Source organism: Chironomus tepperi, unplaced genomic scaffold, assembly GCF_022539635.2.
Source record: "Chironomus tepperi strain 1889 unplaced genomic scaffold, CSIRO-AGI_Ctep_v1 contig_161, whole genome shotgun sequence".
NCBI classification, from domain to species: Eukaryota; Metazoa; Arthropoda; class Insecta; order Diptera; family Chironomidae; genus Chironomus; species Chironomus tepperi.
In genome coordinates this window covers 2,301,497-2,328,388 of record NW_027226283.1, presented here as the reverse complement: position 1 = coordinate 2,328,388, position 26,892 = coordinate 2,301,497, and the positions used below count along the sequence as shown (strand labels likewise).

At 28.2% G+C, this 26,892-nt stretch overlaps 1 protein-coding gene across 4 annotated transcripts in view; it reads right to left on the bottom strand.

Moving 5' to 3' along the window:
* Positions 1-2,445: 2,445 nt before the first annotated feature.
* The window catches only part of LOC139088364 (uncharacterized), a 32,656-nt gene continuing 8,209 nt past the window's right edge, over positions 2,446-26,892 (bottom strand). For all 4 annotated transcript variants that reach the window (XM_070637560.1, XM_070637561.1, XM_070637563.1 and 1 more), the window contains 10 exons: positions 16,037-16,384; positions 10,400-10,525; positions 10,143-10,323; positions 9,823-10,077; positions 9,560-9,676; positions 8,984-9,375; positions 8,735-8,925; positions 8,576-8,679; positions 8,297-8,474; positions 2,446-7,744 (listed from right to left, as the gene is read on the bottom strand). In XM_070637560.1, coding sequence (XP_070493661.1) covers positions 4,500-7,744; positions 8,297-8,474; positions 8,576-8,679; positions 8,735-8,925; positions 8,984-9,375; positions 9,560-9,676; positions 9,823-10,077; positions 10,143-10,323; positions 10,400-10,525; positions 16,037-16,317 — 5,070 coding nt within the window. In that variant the 5' untranslated portion in view covers positions 16,318-16,384 and the 3' untranslated portion in view covers positions 2,446-4,499. The remainder of the gene's footprint in view (positions 7,745-8,296; positions 8,475-8,575; positions 8,680-8,734; positions 8,926-8,983; positions 9,376-9,559; positions 9,677-9,822; positions 10,078-10,142; positions 10,324-10,399; positions 10,526-16,036; positions 16,385-26,892) is intronic.

The following is a 26,892-nucleotide window of genomic DNA, read 5'->3' as shown; positions in this document are numbered from 1 at the left end:
TTTTTCGAGTTAGACATTGATTCAAGCATAGATATTTTTACACATGTAAGATGAAACAAGAATCTTTAATATTACATCAGAAAGTCCCAATAATAATATACTGAATTATTTCAACTTTTGAACATTTTTTTCAAATCTAGATCATTGTGGTAAGCAGACAATTTTTTGAATTTTTAAATGTTTACAGGGTAATATCCGTTCTTTCCAAAATTCAAAAATTTTGCAAATATGTTTTGAAATAATCGGTTGTGCAGGATCGATTGAAGCTATTTTTTGCTAATTTCGTCTTATTAAGTAAGTTTCGTTACTGGTGAATTAAATATATTGATACAACAGCACATAAGAAATCTTAATTTATGAAGCTTATACCGTGTAAATTGCTAATTAAGTATTTTTTGGATCATTCTAAATTATATAATTTTTTATTTCGATTTGCGATATCAGCCACTCGATTTCGACCCATTTTTAATACGAATGATTCTGTTCTGTTAAATGTGACGCATAGGATTGTCTCTTTTTCGATGTTTAAAATTCATCTCGATACCTCGAATTGAATTTGAAAGAAATAAATAAACTTCACAAGATTTTCCAATATATTGCAACAAACGGTAAACGCAGTGGATAAGATTTAAGCCAATTGCACTAAAACTGAAAACTTGAACAAAGTAGGAAGAAATTTTAGCGGTGATTTGAGTGAAAACACATCATGACAGGATACAGACAAATGAAGACTATAATATTATTAAAATTGAATGTATTGAATATGTAATGATTTAGCTGTCACTGCTGTTTATTGATAAATGGATTTTTTCAGATACAAATCGATCAAATAGTGAAAAATTAAAGGCGAATGTTTTAAGAAAAAGTCTTGGTATATATCCGTATACATACCAAAGCATCAATTCATCTTTTATCGTTTGACATCAATCACACACTGAATGACACATTTATTTCATCTTTTTGTCACTTTTTTGCGATAGCATGCTCTATACTTATAAAACGAGAAAAAGAATGAAAGCGCTTTCACGACTCAATGAAAATCCAATAAAATGCTGATCACTGGTTAATGTGATACCACTTGATGGAAATAGGATGGACATAAATTTTGATAAACATAACGAAGACGACCCAACAATCACACAAAAGCATCAACTGAAGAGAGATAGAAACAAGTTAATATCAACATGTTGGTACATTTTTCATACATTCATTCTTTTCCACTTTCTCTTTTTTTCTTCATTCAATTCTGAAGACTCTATTTTGGTACTATATAAAGCCACAAATACTTATAGATACCACACCGGGTATGATGTTGATGATGATGTGGAAATTGTTAGCTTGTTGACCCATGAAAAAAGCCTTTTTCAAGTGAAAGAAGATATAAAAAGAATAAATAAATATAAAAAATACTAATATATGTAGAAGTGATCGGAATTTGGCACATTAAACATTTAAACTTATTTTTTAAAAAAAAACTAATAATAAAAATCCAATCTTTAATTTTAAAGGAATTTAAAATTCAAGCAGTTGAAAAAAGGTTAACTTTATAAAGCTTTTTAAGGAATATTATAAAAGAGTTTAAAGGTTGTTTCAACTCAAAATGAAGAAACATAAGGAAACTAATTAACACTGATTTTGATATGAAATTGAGGTGTGTGAATGTTTTGATTTGTGAAATACTTTCTTCACATTGCTTGTTAAATCTTGAGCAATACAGAAGTAGAAAGTGATGAATGGTTCTATCAACTATTACTATGTATGGGTGTATGTTTAATGATTTTGATAAATGAAATTTTCATTATGATTTTATTTTACCTTTTTTGAATATTTCTTAAAAGAAATAAGTATAATTTAATCAAGAAACCTATGTACTTTTTGGTACATATTTTTTTCGGGAAAGCATATATACCATAAAATTATTCACTTAAAGATAACTGAAAAATGCTTTGAAACAGATGATAAAAAAAGCTTGGGAAGAAATAATGAAAAATATTTTTAAAGGAAGCATTATCATTTCCTTATAACTTAGTCTGAGAACATTTTTAGCCTTACAGACATGATAAATAACATAAGGAAAATGAAAATTGGGAGGAGAATGAAGAAGGTAGATAACGGGACATAATACATTAAGTTCAAAATGAATAATGGAAGGCAAATGAAGAGCACCGAGAGAATAATTAATATTTGCTGATAAGTGTTATTAAATTATCCACAATATTATTAAGATTTCTGTAATTCTTCAAATATTCTCAACAACTACGCAATACGCGAATGTGTATGTTAAAAATTCAGAGATTACTGTAATGAGATGACAAAATACCTTTATTTCAGATAACTTTAAAAATCTATTTATAGACTTTACTGACCAATTTATTTTATGACTTAACATATAGTATCAATCTGCAAAAAAATTATTAAAATCATAAAGTTAAAATAAATCCATTTCTATACGCTTTTATTTAAGTAAATCTGTTGCTACATAAGTGAGTATATATTATTCTTCCTTTCAGTGTATGTAGGTACTTACGAATAAAAGCGTATCTTAAAAAAAACTGTTTTAGATATTTTTATTCTTTTCATTTTTTATGTTATGCTCTCCTTACAATATTTTCAACTTTAGCTGTTATTTATTTCATTTGATTATGCAATTTTTCTTTTTGGTTGATTCAACAAATAAAAAACAAACAAGAAAAATTGATTTTTAACAACATTTTTCTTTTACTCAATATTTTTTATTCCTTTTTGAATTTATTTTTTATTATTTATTGTTCTGACTGAAGAGGATTTCCTCAAAAGCTCTTAAGTAAATTCCATTATTTCAGTATCATTTAATACTTTTGGAGCTTTAAGTTGGCTTTCGTGTGACTTTTCTATATGCAAACATAAATAAAGGAATAATTTTTCTTCACATTTGAATTACATTTTGCTTAGTCCTTACTATAGCTTTTAAGGATTTTCAATACAATACTTATTTCCTTTAACTTTACTTTCTAAGTACCAAGGCTTTGATACTTAATTTCATCTAGATGAAACTTCTTTTGTTCAGATGAAAATGGATGGAAAATTCTAGCTTTCTGATTGAAATTGTGTCTTTGTATCGAATGAAAAAATTTAAAGTGTCAATGCCTTGTTATGTAAATCATAAAGATGCAGGAATGAAAAAAAAAAAAAACATTTTCTTTGCTTTAATAGAATACCCAGAAAAATATAGATGTTTTGTATAATCAATCGCCGAGAAAAGTATCCTAGGAAATCAGCATTGATGCCAAAAATTCTATTTTGTCTCTTTTTCTTTTTTCAATTGTGTGAAAATCACCACAAAATATTTTTATCTTCCAATTGAAATAGATAAAGAAATAGGTAGAAGCCAATTTAAAAATGTTTCACTCGTCCGTGGCGTGATATCAGCCCATTATTCCAAAAAATTTCATTCAATTTGAGACTGAAGATAATTTTTTAATGATATTTATTTTTATTTGCATGTGTGTTTTGTGTTTTAATAACTATAAAAAAATTCACTTTGTTTCGAAATTAATTTTTGGTCATTGATTACTCGTAACATAATCATTTTTTTAGTATACAAACAGTTATTTGTCAGCTTAATTATTATTTCTAATTTCTGGTGTATCTTTTGTAAATGTGTTTGTGTAAATGTGTTTAATGTATATTTTATATTTTATATCAAGATATGCCACATTACTTTTTTGATATATTTTTTTTTTACAGATTTTAAAGATCATTTTGGCAAAACACTGCGAAAATTAAGGTTTTAGATGAATGAGAAAGAAAAATTGTGATTTGAAATTTTGTTAGAAATTTTTAAATTTTTTGTTGCTCTTAAAATTTATTGAAAATAAAAAAAGGCAATACACAAATTAATAAATACTATGACTAGTCAACATGTTTTAGTTCCCCTCAAGAAGCTAGTTATCCTAAATTTTTGTAATAATAAAAAATGAAAGCTTCTCAGAAATTAAATTTTTGGGTTATTCTAGGTAATAAATGATTTACTTGCTTCAAAACACAACAAAATAATAACTGAATTTTTAACAATATCAATTTAAATTTTAAGACCATTAATTGTTAATGGATGATTTTTTTTTGTAAATAATTTTTGGTTACTTTTTTTGAAAATTATTTTCTGTATCATTCATTTTATTTAATTGTTTCTCAAAGAAACAGTTTATATAAGATTAGTAACATTAAGGTTGAGAATGGAAATCCTTTCGCTTTATTAGAATCAATTCCCTTTTCATGTAACAAGTTTACCATTTATTTTTCATATGTTTAATAATTTTTTTATTCGTTTCTTTTACTATAAAATTTGATTATAAATATTATTTGATGCAGAGAAAACAGAATAAACTGCCTTTGGCTAACGTTTTATTAGCATGATTTCTTGCAGTAGCCGTACTCGTTTCTATTAGTAAATCATTAACTTTTGTGTCATCATCAACAATATCATCATTGCCGTTTTCAGTATTTTCCTCTTTTAAATGCTATGGAGAAAATACCCTTAAGCTACGCAACAATGTTGCTAGTACATTTGCTAAACAATTTGCATTTAATGCTAGCTGCCCTGCACCACTTGGACCAAGCGGAACACAAACCATTTCACGAAAACTTGATGCTACATCGTGTATTTTTAATATTATATTTCTTGTTTGAAGTGGTGCCGTAGTAAATCTCACCAAATCTTGTCCAAGTTCAGTTATTCGTCTAAGGGCTGTCAAACAAGCTGTCAAATGTTCGGGGAGATTTTGCGCATTATTATCAGACATTGCAATCACTAAGAGTTTGGATGCTGTTACTAAGTTTAAAGAAACTTCAGTTAGTTCATCTTTTGCTAACTGAAACTTCTCCTCATCTATTTCTTGTCCACCACCAGCATTTTGTGCATCTGTACATAATACAGCAACTTGATCTAATTTCATTAATAATCCAGACATTGCCATACTGGTTTTCGTCATAAGTGTTGCAATATTTATAACATGGCCATTTCTATTTGCTAACTGTGGACTACCAGGTAATTGTAAATGATTGCATGACTTGCGCGAAAATTGTGGTGAACACAACACTGACAAGGGAATCTTGTCTTTATTGTCATATCCATTTGGTGATGATGCTACACAATATCCGTTCGATTGATGTCGTATAATGGCTGGTGGTGACATAACGGGATTCATTCCACTATTTATAATCGCTTGATTGAAATTAAACATTGTTCTATCTCCCTCTCTTAATGTGTTATAATGACGATGATGTAAATGTGGAGAGCCAACTGTTCGAATGGGAGATGAGTTTGTGCTACCATTTTTTAAAAATGGTATTGGACTTTTAGGTGATCCCATGGGAGAATTTGATGATGATGAAAATAAAGCTGGCTTTTGTGGAATCGATGGTAATGGTGGTTTTCGTAAGGTATCTGTTGGTGGTGGTGATTTTTCATTTATGCGTGGCGGAAGTGATGGCGGTGTGCTGTTATCTGCGGTGTTATTATATAGACTATAGGGACCGTAATTATGATTTGAATTTATTGTTGGTGGTGTTTTAACAGGAGAATTTAATCGCAATTGGAGCTTTATACTTTTTGGTGGTCTATCTGGCACTTTTCCGTTATTACAAATGTGACCATTACCTTGATTTCTCTTTGGTGGCAATTTTAATGATTCATTATCATCACTACTACTCATATTTTCATTTGTATATGTACTAGTGCCATTAACAATCGTTGGAGGTTTGGTGCAACAAGAAAACTTTACTCTACGATCCACAGATGCATAATCAAATGGATTTTTAGAACTACCATTATTGTGTCCATTATTAAACATCATTACTTTATTTTTTACATTATTTTCTGGCGTTCCGGGGCCTTGTTCCAGTGATGGTGGAATGTTCATCGGTGGTAAGCTGTGTGAATGTTCACAACAATTCATTAAACCATGATGATTATCATAGAAACTATTACAATTTTGATTTTCACGTGCATTCGATGTATGACTATTATTATTAAATAATGGTTTTGGTAACGGCACTGGCTTAAGGGGTGACGATAATGGAGATGGTTTCGTTGGTGGAATCGGTTTTACACATATTGACTTATCATTTAACGGTAATGTAGTTGGTGATGATAATGGAAATATTTTATTATTATTGCACACAGATTGAGTGGTGATGGATGTAGTTTTTGTTGAATTTGGCGGTGGTGGAATTATGAATTGGGCAATTTCTTCGGGTGTAAGTTCAACAGCAGGAGTAGTAACAATTTTTGTTGGGGGCTCAACTCTTACCTTTTTTAAAAATTCCTCCAATTCAACACCTTCTTGAGAATTTTGTCCTCCTTTTCCGTCAATATCATCAAATCCTGTTGGTGGAATACTTAATACATTATTTGGAATGTCGAGCTCATCAGGTGTTTGAGGCGGAGGTATTGATGTAAGATCAATTAAATCTGGATCTGTCTCAATCATGTCTTCACCGATTTCATAGCCATAGAGTTCTACAATCTTCTTTGCAGCTAAATCCTGTCCTGTATTATTGTCATTGGTGCTAGCTTCCTTTAACTGCCTCAAATATTCTTTAAGATTCATATCTTTTGCATCTCCTAATGAATCTGGTGAATGTAGACCAAAACTAGTTCGTATTTTTTTGAATGTTTTAGGATTTGTTAGATTTTCTAAATGCTCCAGATTGTCATTGCTATTTTGAGAAATTCCGTTCCGATGAATAGGAGAATTATTCAATGATTCTGAATCACAATCACTTGAATCATTTCCTAGTGCTTGCAAATCACTAATAATTTGGCTTAGACCATTAAGCCGCCGTTGAACTTTCGGTGTATTTGAAATTGATGACGGCGCTGTACTATTTGTGTCATTTGCTGTACTGCTACTTCCATTTGAATGATAATCAAATGGAGTGTAAATAGCATTTAAACCATTATTTATTCCATTTAAATCGTTTTTTATTGTCTCAGCGAGGAGTGTAAGTGAATCACTATGTTTCAAAATTATTGGCTCTGTTATGGGCGGTTTATATTCATTTTGTATTAATGTTGTTGGAATGGATGTATTTATATCATCGACTATCGATTGCTTATTACCCGATTGACTTTCATTATCACTCTCAATATCTACTGACGTCTCTCGCCAGTAATTTACATTTCCATTTTCTTTCATAAATCCGTTCTCATAAGTAGTGTGATTTTCATTCAAGTATTGTTGAGAGCTCTCAACCATTTCTTGCATTTCCGCTACTCGTCGTAAAACTTCCTGATTTTTTGCTTCAACAAATGTTGTCAACTTTTGTTTCGTAGAACGTTTTAGTGATTGCCTATATTGATCTTGATTTTCTAAAATTTCCATTGACACTACACTGTGCATGTCGAAGCCAAACTCATCAGACTCAGATGAGCATTGTGTTGTGTATTTTAGTATCGATGATGGTGATAAGTAGTTTTTATTTGCCATATGTTCATCGTTATTGTTATCATTATTAATATTACTATTATTGCTACTATTTGTTACGGTGCTTCCAATCGAATTCTGTTTTGAAGATGTTAGCAAAAGCTGCTTTGTTGAATGATATGGTGGTGGCATTAAAAATGCCATAATGTGAGTCGGCTTATCGTCAGGTAAATAATTCCATCCCGCCGGAATAACGTAGTGTTGCGACAGATATGGCGGAGCAACATCATCTTGATTTATTTCCTTGTCATGCTCTATGTGCGCTTCGAGCTCTTTTCCTACGTAAAAAAGTGAAAAAAAAATTAAGAAAATATAGCATAAACATATATATTTAGGAGACGTGAAACATATAAAATAAACAGGAGGTTAAAGCAGCAAAATATGATTGCTTATCATAAGAGAACTAAAACGCTTTTTTTTGAAAGAGCTTGCTATATAGCTTAAATCTATGCGACTCGAATACCCTTTTTCTTGGATTATTATTTAATCAAAACTAAATAAAATTTCCAAAAAAAACTCTAAATCTTTATCTAAAATACGATATAAAGAACAAAGAAATTCTTTAATAAACATCCATTTTATATCAAATACGTATTCTTCATGATAAATAAGTCTGTATGAGTAAGTTTGTTACTCACGTTTACTATAAAGATGTTTAAAGGCTTTATGTAAAATTGAAATGTTGATTTTTTGTTTTGCTGATTTAAAGCTCAAAGGTATGGAATAGTTTATTGTATATGGAACATATACTATGTATAAGAAATTGCGAATCTTGTGATTTACACATGTTCATTATGAAAAATTGAATTATTAAAGTAAAATTTGATTACCTGCAATCAGTCTATAATAGCCAGCCAATACAATAGCAAATTCATTAGCATCTCTATCATCCATTGAGAACGTGATAAGCTTGTCGGGCATTATGAAAACGGCAACAGAACATGAAATATCATCCTCTCGTGTAACAACGACACGTGACAATTCTTCAATAGTACATATTGATTGTGGCTATTGAGGGAAAGTATATAAATAAATGAATAAATATAATTATTTATATTTATAATTCAAAAGTATAATATTAATTATTATGTCCATGTAAGACTACTAACCCCTGCATTTTTTGACCCTGCTATTTGACTTAAACCAAATTTATGACTAACGAGAAGGACACGTTCAACACCGTCTCGTTGGTTCGTACTGAAGCATTTAGCACCTATTTAATAAATTATCAATAAACAAATAAAGTTTGTAATCAGTTTTTAACTCACCATAACTTGGTAGAGCCGATATGATATCAAGATAATGAATTTTTGCTTGCAGCTGAGTTAGAATTTTTGTCGACGAGCCCGTCATTGTAGAGTTGAGTTTTAGAAAATGTGATATTAAACGACGTAGCTCTTTCCGTTTCATTCCCTCTATTAAGGATGTAGGCACAAATCGTTCCAGTCCAAATTCTCTTCTAAATATATAAAACATCCTTCATAAATAGAATTTCTATTAAACTAAAATTTACTTACTCAACAGTTTTCACTGTCAATTTAGACGGTGATATATTATTAGCGAGTGCATGATGATGCATGTGCAGTGCAGCGAGACGTAATGCAACATCAGCTTGAAGCTCTGGGGCAAATCTTTCCTGTATAACATCATTGCAACATTGCAAAAACAAATAATCTAAAGCATTCAAGTCTTTTTGAGCTAAATCAGCTGCCGTGATTGGGACGAAAGTAACACGAAATAAGCATCGAAGTTTATGAGCACCTGGACGAGCCGCAATTCTAGCTAAAGTTTCTTGTGGATCTAATAATGTAAGTTTATTCCTTTTCAGACTTTTAACATGTTCGAGCACCAAATTAAAATGTTGACCAGCAGTAATACAAAGTTTCTCTTTTAATGATGTAACAACATCCTGTTTTTAGAAATAACAAAAATATCATGAGCTTTCAATTAATTTCTTCTTCGTTTTTATTTAAAAAATTAGGTGATAGAAATCAGTTTTCTATCGTTATCGTGCAGCTTGGATTATGTATATCCAACACTTGATGTCTAAAAAATATTAAATGCAAACGTGTAATTGATGTTAATTAAATTACCTGTACAGTTGTTGTCGAGTCATATTTGAACGATTTTGTTTGGCCATTTTCCAGAAAAACTTTTAATACATTTGCCATAGGCGGTATGAGAACATCATTCAATGAAAATGCTGAAGGCTGCAGAACAAAAAATATTATGATGATGAGAAAAAATTAGATTAAATGAGATTCATCTTGGTAAATGATTGTGGGAGGAAAGAAACCAAAATATAAGTAGTAAGGAGGTAAAAATATACTGTGGTAAAAAACTTGTGATAAATTACCGGAAACAAAGGGGAACCATTCACACAGACTGATTCAGCAAATCTCACTCGAATCGGCCTTGACTTCAGTTTATGTTTCTTTGCAGGTGATAATAGTGTTGATTTGCGTCCATTTGTGCAATAATTTAATTGCGGTTGTGTAACAATAAGTTCTACATTTGTCTCACAATTTCGTACTAATTGAATGACATGATCTCGAGGAGCCTCTTTTACATCTTCTCCATTTACCGCAAGAATTTGGTCACCCGGTTCCAACTGTCAACGAGTTTTGTAATTGTTAGATATACTGATAAATTTTATAAAACGAATTCAAATTTTACTTTTCCGACAGATGGACCACCTTCTGTGACAAATCGAACTATAACTGGCTTTTCACTTCCCGCAACGAAACCAAATCCCATAGCAATACTTCTTTGAAGCACAACGGTTCTCGGTTCAGGTGGTGTAACATCATAACCATATCGCTGTGGTCGTTCAAAAGTTGTCGTTTTATTTAAATGACTGCATTTTGATAGCCGAAAAAGGAAGAAGGAAATCATAAAGTAAAAAGAACAATGTAATCAAACTTAATACTTACTTTATGTAATAAAACTGTCCATTTCCTGATGAATTTGTTATTGCTTTTTCCCATCCAAATGGCTCTTTAACGTTTGGTCCCCAATTTTCTGCAGGCGGTAGCCAACTTGCAGTTTTTGTTATGTGACTGTAATTAAAAATAAAATTCAAAAATGCATTTAAAAAAAAAATATTTAAAGTTAGGTAAAGGAGAAAATTTTATGAACGAAATATACGAAAACTAATTCCGAGAGAAAGGTGTATCCCATGAAATTCGATCTCGAGAATTAATTTGTTATTCATTGTTTTAATGGTGCAGAAAATTGTATACAATTAAAAGTTTCAGACGGAGGTGTATAATGTGTCTTATATCTTCTAAAGCAAGATTTCATATATTCTTTAAAACAAGGAAAATAAGAAACTTAAAAAATTTAATTACAAATGAATATCATGTTGAAAATTTTATACATCAAAGGAATTTTAATTTGATTATTTTATTTTATTTAGGTACCTATATTTGGATATTTGAAATATATACTTAGAAGTTTTGATAAGAAATGTCCTCCAATTATACAATCAGCGCTTCTTGAAACTATTTCATTACAAACAATAATTTTTCTTTCATGATTTAAGCATCTAAAGCCAGACATTCTGTTGTTAAAGCGAAGCTCTATATCCAAGAATTTCTATATTTTACATTTGCTGTAATATGAAGGATTAAGATAGATAGTACTGAAAAGTTTTTGCTTAAAATGTGTAAATTTCATGTAAACTTGCGTGTATACACAAAATGTAATTTCCCTCCTTTCAACACCACATCATTTTCTTCTCATTCATTTCATCGGCATTCAATTTCAATAAAATGGATAAAAGGGTTCAGAAAATAGATTCAAAACTGAAAAGTAGAAACCAAAGTTTTCATCGTATGTCTCACACAAAAAATATCATGTTCTATCTTTCGTGAAAAGAAAAAGTTTCTCTTTTTCTTAACAAAAATATAATCTTTCCCTTTCCATCGTCTATGAACTACCACCTTCTCCACCCCATTTTCTACTACGAACAACTCATGTTAAGTAATCTTCCAAACGATTTGCTTCATGTTAAACATTCATTTTATATTTAGATGTGCTTTCATTCTGTCAATGAAAAAGCTTCAAACACACTTTGCGAGTATTTTTTTTGCTATTGAGGAATAAATTGACTGCTCAAACATGATGTTTCGGATCAGCGAAGTGTAAAATTTCTATCTAAACGACTTGAAAAATATTGAAAGAAAAAATTAAGAGAAAAGAAATTGACAGCTTGTTGCATCTTAATTCCACATTTTTAAAAGCACATCTATGTAAAATATTATATATTTGAAAAGGATTTTTAGACAAAAATACCTTCAGTAGAAGGTGTGAAAAATTGAATTGTATAATTTCCCATTTTTATTTCCGGTGCTAATTTAAGTTATTCTATTATTTTTTGCTAACATTTGTAGACTCAAAAAATTTAATTTCCTATGAGCTTTGGCTTGTTAATACTTCCTGATCATCTTTTTCAGTCTGTGTATTTTAAATTATTCCAAAAAGCTACTGACAACAATCATGTGAAAATTGTTTTAGTTACTTTTTATTTTCTACTAGAAGAAAAAACCCCACCAAAAATGTTTGGAAGATATTAATTTAAGGTAATATTTACATATTAAAACTGAACACCTGAGATCCTCAAAACTTTGTACAGGTTTTTTTAAAAACAAATCTCAAAAAGAATCACAATTCTATAAAAAAAGGTTTTCCCAATAAAAATTGGTGTTTAGGAAAAAACGGGACTTAGAAGACGGCATGAAAGAAGAACAATTTAACTAAATTATATTAAATCTAGAATAGTCCTCCACCAAGCATGGTGGGAAGAATTTAATTTAACGATTAGCCGGGCTTCTATTAAGATTTACATAAAAACAAAGAAATCTAAAAAAGTTTCACAAATCTTGGTAAATATAAAGTTTTTGCAAGGAAATTTGATTATTAAGTTTATTAAGCTTAGTGCGGAATGACAGACAGAAGGAAAAATGACTAAAATTATATTATTAATTATTAATTTTACAATTAAAGTAAATATTCATGTTTAAAAAAAAGAGAATAAGTTGTATAATGGCTGATCCTTTGTTTGGTATTTCATTTGGACCCAAAAATAATCTGCTTCCTCAAGTTCTAAAATGTATGTAATTATAGATGTAACGGAATAAAATAATCATAATCCGAAAAGGAAACGTATCTGTTTTTTTATATATATTCTCGTAGACTCCTTTTGTTTTTATACTTAAATAAATTTTAAATCAGTGTCAAATACAAAGAAGTAGGAGAAATATTCGTGACTGTTCGGTGAGAAGTTCAACAACTTTTGTAATGCGCCGTCTCCCAATTGGAAACTTCTACAAACTTCATCTTTTCCCTTCATTTTCTAGTGATTTATGTTCTTTTTTACTGATTTATGGATTTATATACTGTCTCTTACAATATTAGGGGCGAAAAAGTTTCTTGTTTCCTCGACATTTTTAAACTAAGACAGCAAATAAAAGTTTAATTTATGTGAAAATTAGACATGAATCTTTATTAAGTTTACAAAATAATTGTATTTATGAATGAAAATATTCCCTATATAAAGCTTTAAAAAGTATTTACAATTACAAAAAATATGTCTTACAAACATATCTTGTAGTTGATGATGAAAACTTGTAATTCCCTTACGCAAGCAAAATGTGTGACTTTTTTCATCCGAGATGAAATTCAATTGTGGTTCATTCTATCATTCTGTTTTGCATGAAACATCAATTTAAAATCTTATTAAATTTTACTTCATCAAGTAAGCCAACCATCTAGTAAACTATTCATGTAAAAGTGAATTAAAAAAGATAAAAGCTAAAACTAACAATGCATTAAGAGAATGTCCACAATTTAGCTTCATTATGAAATGTAAAAAAAAAACTTTTAATATGATGGCAAATAGATTGGCAAAGGGCTTTTGATAAAAAAGTTTTGGAAGAACAATATTTGAGGGAAAGTTTTTTAAGGGAACCAATTTTCTCGGAAAAGAATTTTATTAAATTTCATTGCAAATTTTTCTAATTAAGAGAGAAATTAATTAGAAATTGACAACTAATATTTGGCTTTATATATGCGGAATTCATTTTAGGAACGCATAACTTCTATCATTTATAATATTTTAAATTTCGATTTTATTCTTTTTTTTAGTTTTCCTTCCAAAAATCTTCCCTAAAAATTTTACCTTTCATAAACATTCCCTCATTTAGAAGCAAATTAAAATTATTTAAAATCCCATAAAATGAGATTAATATGAATATGGCTTGTTTGTCCATAATGAAAAGTGTATAATTTAAAAATTTAAACAATTTCAACAAATGTAAATTGCATTTTTGTTCAAGAGATTATATTTAATTAAATGAAAGTTGCATAAACAGATTTCAGGAGCTTATCATGATATGTATACTGATTTATTTAAATTTCATATCCGAGAACGTTCAAGATTCTCATAAAATTAAAAAGTTTAATAATACATTTATATCATATTTCTTATTGTTTCTTATAAAAAGTTTATTGAATGAACAACAGAAGTGTCATAAGAGTTTTAAACATTTTTTAAAGACCTATTCGTATAATATTAAGTTTTTTTGATCTCCAAATCAACACAAAAAGACGAATGAGTAATAATAATTCCGGAGTAAAGCATAAAAAGAAATTGTTGAGGGTATTCAGAACATAAAATTAAATATAAATTCTTATCATCATTCGAAAAGAGAAGAAAATGAGGAAAAGTTCTTTCAATCACACATGAATTTCCCCTCCGGACCAATTTTTGATCCGGACTTATCTCTGCTGTGTACTTTCACTTTATCACATCAGCATTAATGGTGTGATATTATGATAAAGAATTCATGTGCTCTGTTCACATATGATTTTTAAAATATATTTTTCCCATTCACATTTATGGAGAAAAGCATAAACCTCTTTATATGAACATAAAATACGAGTGAATTTCCAAAGTGACTGGGTATGTACGAGTTTTTTTATCAGACTTTTTTTTTAGCTTTATTAAAAATCAATAGTTTTATTGTTCCGTGGTACTGCAAATACCATTGCTTTATATAATTTTTTTGTGAATATTGAAGAAATGATGACTGTTTATTTATTTTTTGTTGTTTTTGTCAATAACTTCTGCTTCTGAGTTTTTGTTACCCTTGTATTTATTTGTTTTGATCAGGGAATTGTTTGTCTGGTGACAGAACTTGGAGAGAACTTAATTACAATCACAATTCTCTTTCTCTGTCTGGATTTATTAATACTTTTAAAATAAATCATTTACATTTTTTTATGTGGTTTAAAATACTCTATTTAAGCTGCACCGATTAAAAACTATTATTCGACACTGTGTTCTTGCATATTCTTACATATTTAAGGTTAGAATATTTTTATTAAAGATTGATACATTCGAAGAAAGTTCTGACATGATAGCTTTTTTCATATACGAAAGTATGCAGTCGTAAAATAACGTTTCTCTATCTTATTTTCACACTTTTTTTTTGTTTTGATTTCATTTCCTTTCCATCTCAATTATCCAACTCATTAGTATAGGGCAATAAAAAACATAAAAACCTCTCATCTGATTTTTTTTTTGCTGAATTAAGTTTGCGAAAATTCTTAATTCTGCAAATAAACAGATTTTTTCTTCCATTTTAGTTTATTCATTCGTGACATGTTGTGTCGCCCGTATCATGTTGAGCAGTCAAACATATATGAATAAAAATGAACATGAGCTTAACATTATTTTATAAGTATCTATTAAAAAGGAAGTAAATGAGGGAAAAGTTATCAGACATGTCTTTAGAATCGTAATAGGTAAAAGTTTTTAATTATTTTCTTTCATGCACGTGAGGTAAAGTGAAGTTTTACGAGCTGTTGTATTATATATCAGCCTATAAGAGTCGTTTCTTTAAAGTAATATTGTAATATTGTACTAATGTAGAAAATTGTGTGATTAGTTCTAAAATATCGCGTGATATTTCGACACAGACATTTAGCTTATTTTTCTCAATTACTGACAGCCTTTTTTAACGTGCTATATTTCCCTTTGTAATTTTATATGTATGCTTACAGAAGTATTTATAAAGTACATTAGTAAAGGAGAAGGAAAATGTCTAAAAAATCAATATTGTCTGCTGCGGTTGTTTTTCTTTCCTATTTATAAAAATATACAAAGCTACTTTTTGCCAGGTAAAAAAAATTCAGGGTGTACAATTTCTCTCATTGATTTTTTTTTTCATTTCCCAATTTCGATGCAATGTATGTACAGCTAAATAAAGTAAATTTACGTCAACAGTCCTTTGTTTATGATTACTCAATACCCATTCACATTTTAAAGATTGTCTTTTCTCTGCAGAAGTGTAGTTACAGATTTATTAATTTAGTTTTCGAAAAAAGCTTGAGTGATTTATCCAACAAAGTTTTTTTTTTTGAAAAATCATGAAAGGAATTATCAGGATTAAATAGATACTCTATACTGAATTCTTGGAGATAGCAGAAGTTTTTATGCAATAATCCACTTATTTTTAGAATTATTCGGAAAGCTTTCGAATGAAATAAATAAAAAGAATACTAACTTGCAGTAATATAGTCTCGCATCTTTGGCTGTATGAACTGTATATCCTTCCTTGAGTTGCTCCTGTATATTTTCTAAATAACCATTTACATCCCGAATAGGCGGTGTCGATGAGGCACTGGAGGATGATGTGATTGATGATGGCGCTGTTGGATGATGTAATGGCAATGATGTATTACTAATGGCTGTAGCGGTTGCTGTATTTGTGCTTGATGATATTGTCGACGATGACGAGGAATTACTACCATTGAGTGATGCCGGTCCAGTTTGAAGTAGCATCATGCAACTCACAACAAATGTTGATGAAATGTAACCGTAATTGTTTCTACTGGCCTCGTCTACACTCGTTCTGTATACATATTTTAATTATTTATGTTAATGTTTTGTTTGACGTATATGAAAATAAAAAGGATAAAAAAAAATGAAAATTTTCATGAGCATAGGAAAAGAAGTATTACATAAAAGCCAAGAGTGAATAGGGTTTAAGCTTAAAATATGAAAAGGAAAATTAATATTCATGCAATAGTATTACATGCCCATTATTCTTACTCTATGTTGCACAGTTTGTTATGATGTTTCCATCAAAACTTACACATACACATACAAGTAAAACATTCATCACAATTTCTCATCCATTTATCTTTTTACCCATGGTACTGACTGCGAAAATTCTCGAAACATATGCAAATGAATTTCATGTCCAAAAATTATCTATGATATACACAGCATGCAAATTTTATCAAAAATCGGACGAATGAAACCCACCCACATAATTTCAGTCTTCATCCACTTATATTTTTTTGACAGAATATGTATTAGATTTTCTATTTTTTTTTTGCTTATTTAATCCTGAATACTTTAAATTAATTTGTGTCAGTTCATGCCATAATATTTACAATAAATAACATTTTCATTAGCGAAGTTAATACATTTTTCAAATTATTATTTAATTAATTATATTTTAAAATATCCTCTTCAAACATTATGAAATGTTTGTTTTATATACAAAAATCAATGCTATGGAAATAAATTTAAATAACTATTTGTCTTGTTTCAAAATATATAAGAAATTTAATTAGGTAAGAGTTTATTATAAAATATACCAAAATGTTTTTCCACGACGTCAATTTCGACCCATAACTACCATGGAGTTTTTTTTTTGGCTATTTAAAAATTTCTATGTCAATATGCAGTTAAAGAGCACTTTTGTATATAATAATGGAATAGAATTGAAAATTAAAATAATTTATAGCAATCAAATAAGTTCTGAGGAGAAAACAAGAGGATCAATTGAAAACATCATGTTTATTATTATGCTCTCGCCAGAAGCTTTTTGTTGTTTTTACATGGAAAGGGACGATTTATGTATAGAAAATAAAGCAAAAGTAAGTTTACTACGAGAAATGGGCGGCAGAAGGGTATGTTCAATGTAATTATGAGAAATTGGCTCTGAGGGAAAATCAATTTAGCATTGTTTGTAAAAGGACTTATATCTAAGGTTTTCATATGAATACGTATAGAAATAACTTAATTCTCCATCTATGTATAAGGGAATATTCTTTTATTTCATACAGCCATAACAAATTTTTTTTTAAAATCAAAACAATAAAGTTCTGAAAAAATCTGAAAAATGTCCTCTGATTCTACTTTTTTGTACTAAGTGAATGCTCGCCAAGAGAATTGAATAAAATAATTAAATAATAAATAGGTACCATATCTATGTTTGAGAAAATTAATAGCAAATTAAAATTGTTTAGTAATTTGTTGTCAAAGTATTAGGTATGCATACTTGAGAAATTTCCATTTAATGTCGTAGGTTGCTGATACTTTACTGATGCTCTTTAATATCTTATTAGAATTAATGAAAATTGATTGTATATAATATTTATAGGAACTTAACTTTTTATTGCTATCGAGTTCTTAATTGGGCAGTAATAAAATTATTTAGGTAGTTGCTAAGAGACATACATCTACATGTTTTGTTTGTCTGTATGGTTTTTGTTTCGGTCCGATTACTTTCATTAAAGAAAAACTTTTTTTTCCAATTTTCCTAAATCAATTATTTTATTAGTTTCAGCTTGATCAATTAATCTGAGATGACATATAAAAATGCATATTAGTAAATTAAAAACTTTGAAGTGATGTTTTAAAAAATTTCTATAAATATGTAGAAGACAGATAAATTAATAAAACATTTCCTCCATACTGCACGAAAATTCTTTTAGTTGAATTGTTTTTTTGAAATAAATTTGTAAAAATTAGGATATTTGTCGTGGTAAATATATAAAATTGAAAACCATTCATACTTTTGCCTCAAATCAATTTCATTGACAGTTTAAACTCCAAATTATGAATAAAATCAAGTCTTTATTAATGTCAAATTTGAACATCAGAATTTCGTAGATGTCGAATTTATCTGTTTTTGACACATTTAAATCACTCATCTTAATAATTCACTCAATTACCAAAATTGTAGAAGCTATACATCTAATCTACTTCTAATATTCACTCAGCACTCAATGTCACGCGCACATAAAAATTGCTATCAACATGCGTCAAAATAGAAGTAAAGATATTTATGGCGCTCCATTCTGTATAGAACTTGACGATAAATAAATATCAATTTTAATCAGAACGCTTAATTTTCAAAATGTTTTATTGGGAAATATATTTTTTATGTTTATTGGCATTTAGTGAAAAGTTTAATATATTTGAGTGTATAAGTTCAATCTATCTTAAATTGAATTGATGTTCTTGTGGTTTAAATATAGATAAATAGCACATAGAAAAGAGGTTAAACGAAATTATTATCATTAGGTTGGTTAATATAATCCATAAAAATGAAGTCGCTATTTGATTCACGTTTTGTTTTTCAGATTGTTGGAAATTTTATATAGAAATGCGGGTGATAGAGAAAAGAAAAACGATTTTATTCCTATTTGATTAGAATTTATTACATATACAGCACCCCATAATCTGCTTCTTTATTTCGTATAATTCAATGGATGCTCTTTGTATTTATAAATTTATACCTTTTTCTATTATTTTTATATGCATTAATATTATTTATTTTATTATGTTAATTACATATGTATTTCCGTATAACAATATGTAATGTAATTTCTTATATATATAATCAAATGTGAAACTAGGAGGACTTTATCTCACAAATGTGCTTTTTTCACGTTATGCTTTCCAAAATATTTATTTTTGCACGTGGTTTAAAAATATCAAGGCCATTTTCATTTCATGTTCCTTTATATTCTTTCAATTATTTTCTTTTTTCTGTTTATCGATACTCATTTCAACTAAAGTTTAGCCACTAGTTGATAAAATCCTTACTGTAAGCTTTTGTTCGCATTTTGTTCAAATTTTTACAGCTTATGTTTTTTGATGTCCTAACTTATTAAAGCTTATGTTTTTTTGCTGAATATTTTGTAAATTTTGATCATGTTTTATTACATTTAAGTACAAACGTTTCTTAAATTGCTTAAAAAATTTTCATCTTTATTTGCATGCAATTAAACTTTTAAATGTGTATTTCCAAAAAGAGGAAATGAAATAAACACAGAGACAAATTTCTCATGTTGTGTTCCCACATTCTTGCAACGATACGTACGAAGTATTTTTTGCTTAGATATTTAACCGACATATGCTTAGCTAAACAAATTTATTTATTTTATTAATATAATGCGAAATTTTCAAAATTTTTGTTTATATGTTGTTTCTATCTTCGGTGTTGTTATAAGTGTTGAAATGTTTATTTTAGAGAGAAAAAAAAATTATACTTAATGCGTGGTGTGTTGACATGAGTACATAAGCCTAATTTAAGTGGTTTGTTTACTGGGAAAAATCTATGAATATATATTAAATTTTCTATAACAATACGAAATCGTGATATTTTGGAACTATGAGCTTTTGAAGTTTCGCATCCCTTTTCATTAAAAAGAAAATTTTGTTGAAACATGCCAGGATTTTGAACATATAACGATGTCAAAGATCTAAATTTTACACTCCCTTTCATTAAATTAAATCAGTTTTCTGAGTGAAAAAGTTACCCTCCTTAAAAAAAGTTCAATCTCTTTTACATTTTATACTCTAATTATTTGCAGCAAAATTCTAAATTAGAAAAACCAACAACCAGAAAAGTTATTTTGTTGTATGTTTTTATATTGAACAATTTCTTTTAAAATCTGATTCACAAATTGTATACATAGGAAAAACAGCAATGAAGAAATGCTGATGTCAACGATGATGATAGTGATAACATAAAGTCTTTCTTTTTTCAATTTTCCATTTGTTCAGTGTCAGTAACATTTTTCCATCTCTTTTTAATTTTTTTTCTTCTTGTAATTAAATGAACATTTTTTTTGCCACTTTTCATTCTATAGCCCGACGTGTAGAAGCAGTGTCATAGTGACAACGAAATGTCATGATGATAAGGAACAATCTGATTTAAACAAATTCAATTAGAATAAAAAAAGAGAATCTCAATAAAAATTATTTAGGAAGAAGTGAAAATAAGAGTTTTTCAATGTCTTTTTAATTCATATCTTAGTTGAGAATATTTAATTCAGAATTTAGGCAAATAAATATTTATTTCAATTGCGTCTGAAGTTTTTATTTTTCATGAAAAGAAAAACTACAATTTTTTTTATAAAACAAAAATTAGAATATATGGAATGTCACATGCTGCTTGATAGATTCAAGTCAATGTCAAGAATAATAATTCATGCAAAGTAGATGGAGAAAGTTAAAAAGAAAAGAAAGCAATTAATTTTATTTTTTTTTTTGCTTTCAAAACTTTTCCTTTCAAATTTGAGGAAGAAGAAATTAAAAAATAATCTTATTTCGGCAAATGAATTTTATTTTATTTTTCTTTTCAATCCCTTTTTATTTTTACGTTCTTTTTCTGTGACTGTGTTTATTTGAAATATGATATATGTCGGTATATGGAAAATGTATGTCTTGTGAGAATTGAAAAGAAAACTTCGTTTATATGAATGTTTATGTCTGATAAAATAAGACCATAAAATATATCCATCGACCATAAATCACATACATTGGTATTTGATTACTCAAGGAAATTTTTGCACTTAATGTTATAGCAAAGCTAGTATTTATTGTCCTGTATTACTCATTATTATTAGATTGAATACATCTTTAAAATTCATGTTTATTTGAAGGCAAAAACTTTTAATTTTGAAATAGTCTAAAAATATTATTACTATAAAGTTACTTGATTAAAGTTTTTGTACTTGCCGTATAAACGTCTGCCTATTCTGTCTTATTTACATGCTTCCTAAAGGTCGTTTATTGATTTAATTTGTAAACATGAGATATTGATATTTTTATTAAATATGTCAGCAAATATTCATCAAGGTCTTTCTAGGTCGCACAAACAATTAAAGTAACGATGATAAGCATGATTGAAAACGTTGTTATGAATTATATAGATCAAACTATTCTAATTCTACTTCAATCATGAAGGGAAAATATTGATTTAATATTGATATTTAAGTTTAGTTCGAATCTGTTCGAATAAACTTGTCATACAGCAAAAATAATGTTAAGAACAAAATCTACGACTAATAAAAATTTTACCAAAAGATTTAGTGAGAATCAAGATCATCATCTCCATAATGGACAGAAAAATGAGAGCAAGTAAATTATTATTATTGATTTATCAAGAAACTACTTGTACGCAAAATATGGACAAAATTTGTCATTTAGCCTACTTTTTGAATTCATCTTAATGAATGTTCACGGAAAAATTACCTTTCATTTCTCCGAAGTTTTCTTTCTTTAGAAAAATACAGAGTTAAGTTTCATTGGAAATTCATTTTGAAAGCAAGTGGACAAATATATTGTTTTGGTATTTTATTTTATTAATAATATAACTTTAGTGACGTTTTCACTTTAACATCGATTTTGGAAATACGATTAAATTTTTTGAAAATATCAAGAGCTTAAAGGACTTAGTTTATGACTGATTTTGCCATTATATTCTATAAAAATTATGTTCTACTTCCTTAATTAATCTGAATCGAATTATTTGTATTTGTGAAAAGGCCTCTAAAGGAGGTTACCATGGTAGGGAGATTAACTGAGATTTTATTTCCGTTTTGCAAAAATTAATGAATAAATTTTCTTAAACTTCAGTTTCCATTTTGTAACAGTTATAAAAATAGCTTTCAAATTATAAAATTTACGCGTTGTAAGTTATATTAAGAAGAAATTCTTTCACTTCCTTTACTCTTTCCTCTTAATGGCCTAAAATTATTTATAGCGCATAAAAAATCACTAGACAGAAACAAAACCGAAAACGTTGAAAGATTTGTTTATGATAGAACCGAATAAAGGAGAGTTTTTGATCATAATATCAAAATGTAATAAGCATACGAACAAGATGATGAAATTATAAGTATGACACACGATCACGTTAATCTATCAAGCGTCTAAAATTAATTTTGCTTATTTAGTGAAACAGATCAAGGGAAAAATGAAGTAAATAAGAAAAAAACTTAATTAATCTCAACACAAAATGACTTTAGTACTTAAAGACCTAGTATTTGATTACCAAATCAAAGTATGTTGATACAGTTTTATGTATAATGTTCATGAAATAAGAGATTAATTAATTGTATTACAAAGTGCTATTAATTTTATAAGAAGGATGCAAATGTTACTAAAGATTATTTTTTATTTGTGAAGGAGTGCTGTTGGATGCTATAACTAATTTTGATTCATTGATATATTCAATTTAATAATATTCAGCAGAATATTTTTTTAAGATCGTACTGGAACCTTGAATTATAAACAAAAAAATCATATGTATCCTACAGACAGATATATTTAGAGCGTACGTAATTATTTTATACTTCATAAGTAAATCAATAACTTGTAAAATACGACATATTCTAAATAATTATGCTGGAATTATTCGCAATTATTCATTAGGTTAAATCTACAGATAAAGTGCACTGAAATTTTTCGATACAAAAATTTTTAACAGTGTAAACAAATTTTTAAGTTCTTTTTTCTCTAAATCTGTTTGCTTAAAGGTTATCGTGACCAGGAATTTCGATTAAGATTTCAATTACTATTGTGTTGCTCTCATTATTTAAAGACAAAAGTGTCTAGTTCCTTTTAAAATCGAAATTAAATTTTGTAAACAAACGAAAATTGTTTTGCAATAATGAGTTGAAATATTAACCGAGAAACGCTATTTTTGATTAAATTCTCATTAACTAGACATGTTTAACAAGCATAATGAGCATAAAAATGAAACATATAACAGCGGAAATTGACCAAATTAGTTTTCTGTTATCAAACATTTGTCTAAATTTAGAAAAATTGAAAATGAAAAAAGGGTAATTTTTATCTATTAACCGAGAAACATTTTTAAATTGAAATAACTCTTTAACTAAAGCTTGAAATTAGCTGATTACTACTTAAAATGATAGATACTATATTTCTATTTATGTTAAAGATCAAAATGCATATGTAAAGCACTTAATTTTGAAAAATTTTGAGAAAAAGAAAATCAAGTCGAAAAAGTCTTCGGTAGATTTAACCATTAGTCAAATACTGATTATTGCTTATAATATGCGCTAAAGTCATCCGATCCATTCATTTTTTCACTTAAAAGAAATGCAATTAATAATTGTTGTCAATTACGTAAATTTTTGGTTTATTTGTACCACGATAAATCTGATTAAATCGTGATTAAATTTTTCCTTCTTTTGGATCTTCCGACGAGCAACATACACAAGCACGATTTAGTGCGGTAACAATAATATATTATATTCATGATGCAATCGAAAAATGAGAGAGAAATCTTAACAAAAATAAAATGAGTTTTTATTACTATGCAGCATTGAATAGTATCACACGATGACGCATTACTTGTGACTGTGAGATTTTTTTTCCTCCTTATGTTTCTGAGGCATTTTTACAACCACTTTCATCTGAGCTATTAAAACTTAAACAAATTTTATTCTCCGTCAAAAATATGTCGCAATGTGTGACCAAATTACAAAGATTGCATTCAAAATTTGAACATGAAAGAGTAAAAAAATAATAGAAAATTTGAATGGGATTATAATATTGATCATAAATGAATAGAGAGGAGAGAGAATCAAATAAGTACATATTTTTTATTCACACATATTGAAAAGGTTTTAACTTATGAAGCAAAGAATGTAGGTCAAATCCATTTCTTTTTTGTGTTTGTGTTTATATTTTGTCGTGCGAATGCTCTAACTTAATGTTTTTTTTCTTCATCAACGACCAAAGCTACAGTAGAAAATTTTGTTTAGTTGTTGTAAAATACATGATATCATACAAAAATATCAGATTCAGGTTTTACATATATTGGTCTTCAAATATTTTTGCTTCTGTATTTTTTTTTTTTTTCATTTAATATTTTATGTTCAGCAGCACGTGGACTGTGAAAAATGCTTGTGCAAAAAATGTATATGTTTCTAAATAAAATATAGAAAAAAACAAAAAAAAAGAGATTGAATCAAAGAAAAAAAGTAATAAGAACCAGAATGAACAATAATCTGAGCAATCAAAAACACATGTTGAAACCTTCATGGTCAATTTGATTCATTTTTGTGGCTTGGGTAACTAGTTCGTGCCTATAAATTTCACCCTTTTGCTATATTTGGTTCTGATTTGTTCATTTTTTGTGTAGTAGCATATTTCCTTGTTGGTTGTGACTGTTTCCATAAAATTAATCAATCATTCATTTGAAAAAGTATTTCTTGCAGTTTATTCTAAGTAATTGATATTTTATGCTTTAATATAGATTATTCAAAGTCAAATATTGATTTACAAAAACATAAATGTTTAGCATGAAAAACTTAAAAAAAAAATTGTTTTTGCATGGTGACAGCAGTATGGTTAAAATAATTTCCTTATTAAGCTACAGGTAACATCCTTTACAATTTGAATTAAATTAATGTTCGAATGAATTCTGGAATTTTTATTTTTCATTCGATTTTTGTACACTTTTAATGGGGGAGGATGAATATCAAAAAAAAAGTAAGATAAAGATGATGAGAAATTTTATTAAATTAAAAGATATTGAATGATGAGCGTCCCAACTGATGGATTTATGATGACAGAAATTCTGATGTCTATAAAACTCATCAACGCGAAAATGAAATATATATGTATATACATTTTCCATCTCAGGAAAATTTCCTCGCATATTTTATAATATTCACTAAAGATAGGAGAACTTTATTTGAGCATCTATGTTTTTCTATTTTTAGGACCTGAAAATACTTAATTTGTGTTAATGTGATTTCTTATGAAGCGTTACATCAAGATGTATTTTTATGGTGTAAAATATATGTTTCCCTGTGCTACACACAAAATTTGGCTGCTGTGCCCATGAAATATTAAAGTTTGGAAATCAATCGACTCGTATGACGAAGCATTTCTCATCTCTTTTTTCTCAAATCAGACTTTTGCCACTATTTTAGTAATATCATTAGATGTAATGTTACACAATAACACTACTGGCTTTTGTTGAGCTTAAAAATACCAAATTTTTCTATAATAATAATAATTTACCAGAAATGACGATGATGATAATGATGATGATGGAAAAGCAGAAGGGATGAAAAGTTGAATGAAATTATTCAATTAGCGACAATGATAATTAATTATGTCACATTTTCATAATTTTTTGTTCCTTTCCTTCATTAGAATCTGTCTAAAAAGGGGCTTAATTTCATGGAAATATGATTACGACAAATGGATGAATCTTCAAATTTTCAAGAAATATCATAAACAAAGGGTAAATTTACACACAATGGTCAGAGACGGTTTTGATAAATGAATGGATAATGTAAGAAGAGGAATCAATGAAAAAATACAGAAGAAGACATCATGCTGTCAGAAATTCCTCAAATCAATAAAATTAAAGGGAAATTTTTAATCGATTTGTACTTTATGTGTTGTTTTCACTTAAATATTAATTTATTATTACTTCCCATTAGACATGATTTATTATTCTGTTATCTTAATCTCAATCTTTTACCTTACCAAAAAGTAAGAAGAAATTTTTAACACCTTTTAAACATTAAATCGTGTTATTCATTCAATTACAACAGCTGTAAATTTCGATAACAAGTTCCGTTTTTTTCAGAATCTTTAATTTCGAACCCTTTTTTCACCTAATGTATTTAATGGCATAGGATGAAAATGTAACAAAAACATCTTACCAAACGAATCAAATGGTTTAAAGCCAGGAATAAGCATCAATTTGTTTCAACATTCATCAATATACAAAAGTAGACAAGAATTTGTATTGTTTAGTAACAAAAAGAATGGGAAAGGAAAAGAAAAAGAAGAACAAACTTAATTTACATTCAAGGCATGCAACACGACACACCAAAACCATAAACAGTAAAGTTCCATTGGGACAAGTAAAAGTAGCAACAATTTACGACAAAATATGAACATACTTCAAAGTAAAAGAAAAGCTGAATGTAAAGAGAGAAACGCGACAAAAGAAGACAATTTTAAACAAACAACATCTGACAACAACAAATAGAGAACCATAAGAAAGATGACAAAAAATTATTCCAAGAGAAGCCAAAAAAGATTCCGAAAAAACTAATAAAGATCTACATTACAATTTCGGTGATGATAGCTATGATTCTGTACACTAAAGGATTCCGAATTAATGTATACATGAAATATCGAAGATAATTAAATTGGAAGAGAAGCACTTCAGTTCAGTATTCTTTTAATTAGACATGCTAATATTTTTTTTTTCAATACCCAAACATTGTAAACTTGTGTCATTAATCTTTGATTTGTTGGTGTCAAGAAAAG